Here is a 384-nt window from a genome sequence, read left to right on the forward strand (position 1 = left end):
CGCTCGCCTGTTTATTTATTTATTTGTCGCGTGTGCCTCCGAGCGCGCGCGCTCCGCCACTTACTTGCAGGGGGGTGGGGGGAGGGTCCCAGGGACAAGGGGGCGCTGGAACCCGGGCCGAACCGCACCGCCGCGTGACGTGTAGGTGAGGGAACGCCGAGCCGTCGCCGCAGCCTCCGCCGCCGAGAAGCCCTTGTTCCCGCTGCCGGGAAGGAGCGTCTGGTGCCGACAAGATGGCGGACGGGGAGCTGAACGTGGACAGTCTCATCACCCGCCTGCTGGAGGGTGAGTGCGGGGCCCGGGCGACACGGCGGCGTGGGGGGGCTCCTCCCTGAGCCCTCACTCCCCTCCCTCCGCCGCCGAAACCCGGGGGGTCCCCCCCTT

At 70.8% G+C, this 384-nt stretch overlaps 1 protein-coding gene across 1 annotated transcript in view; it reads left to right on the top strand.

The window, feature by feature from the left end:
• Positions 1-2: 2 nt before the first annotated feature.
• PPP1CB (protein phosphatase 1 catalytic subunit beta) overlaps positions 3-384 on the top strand; it is a 31,559-nt gene continuing 31,177 nt past the window's right edge. The window contains exon 1 of the mRNA XM_006910350.3: positions 3-285. Coding sequence (XP_006910412.1) covers positions 234-285 — 52 coding nt within the window. The 5' untranslated portion in view covers positions 3-233. The remainder of the gene's footprint in view (positions 286-384) is intronic.

Source organism: Pteropus alecto, unplaced genomic scaffold (assembly GCF_000325575.1).
Source record: "Pteropus alecto unplaced genomic scaffold, ASM32557v1 scaffold61, whole genome shotgun sequence".
NCBI classification, from domain to species: domain Eukaryota; kingdom Metazoa; phylum Chordata; class Mammalia; order Chiroptera; family Pteropodidae; genus Pteropus; species Pteropus alecto.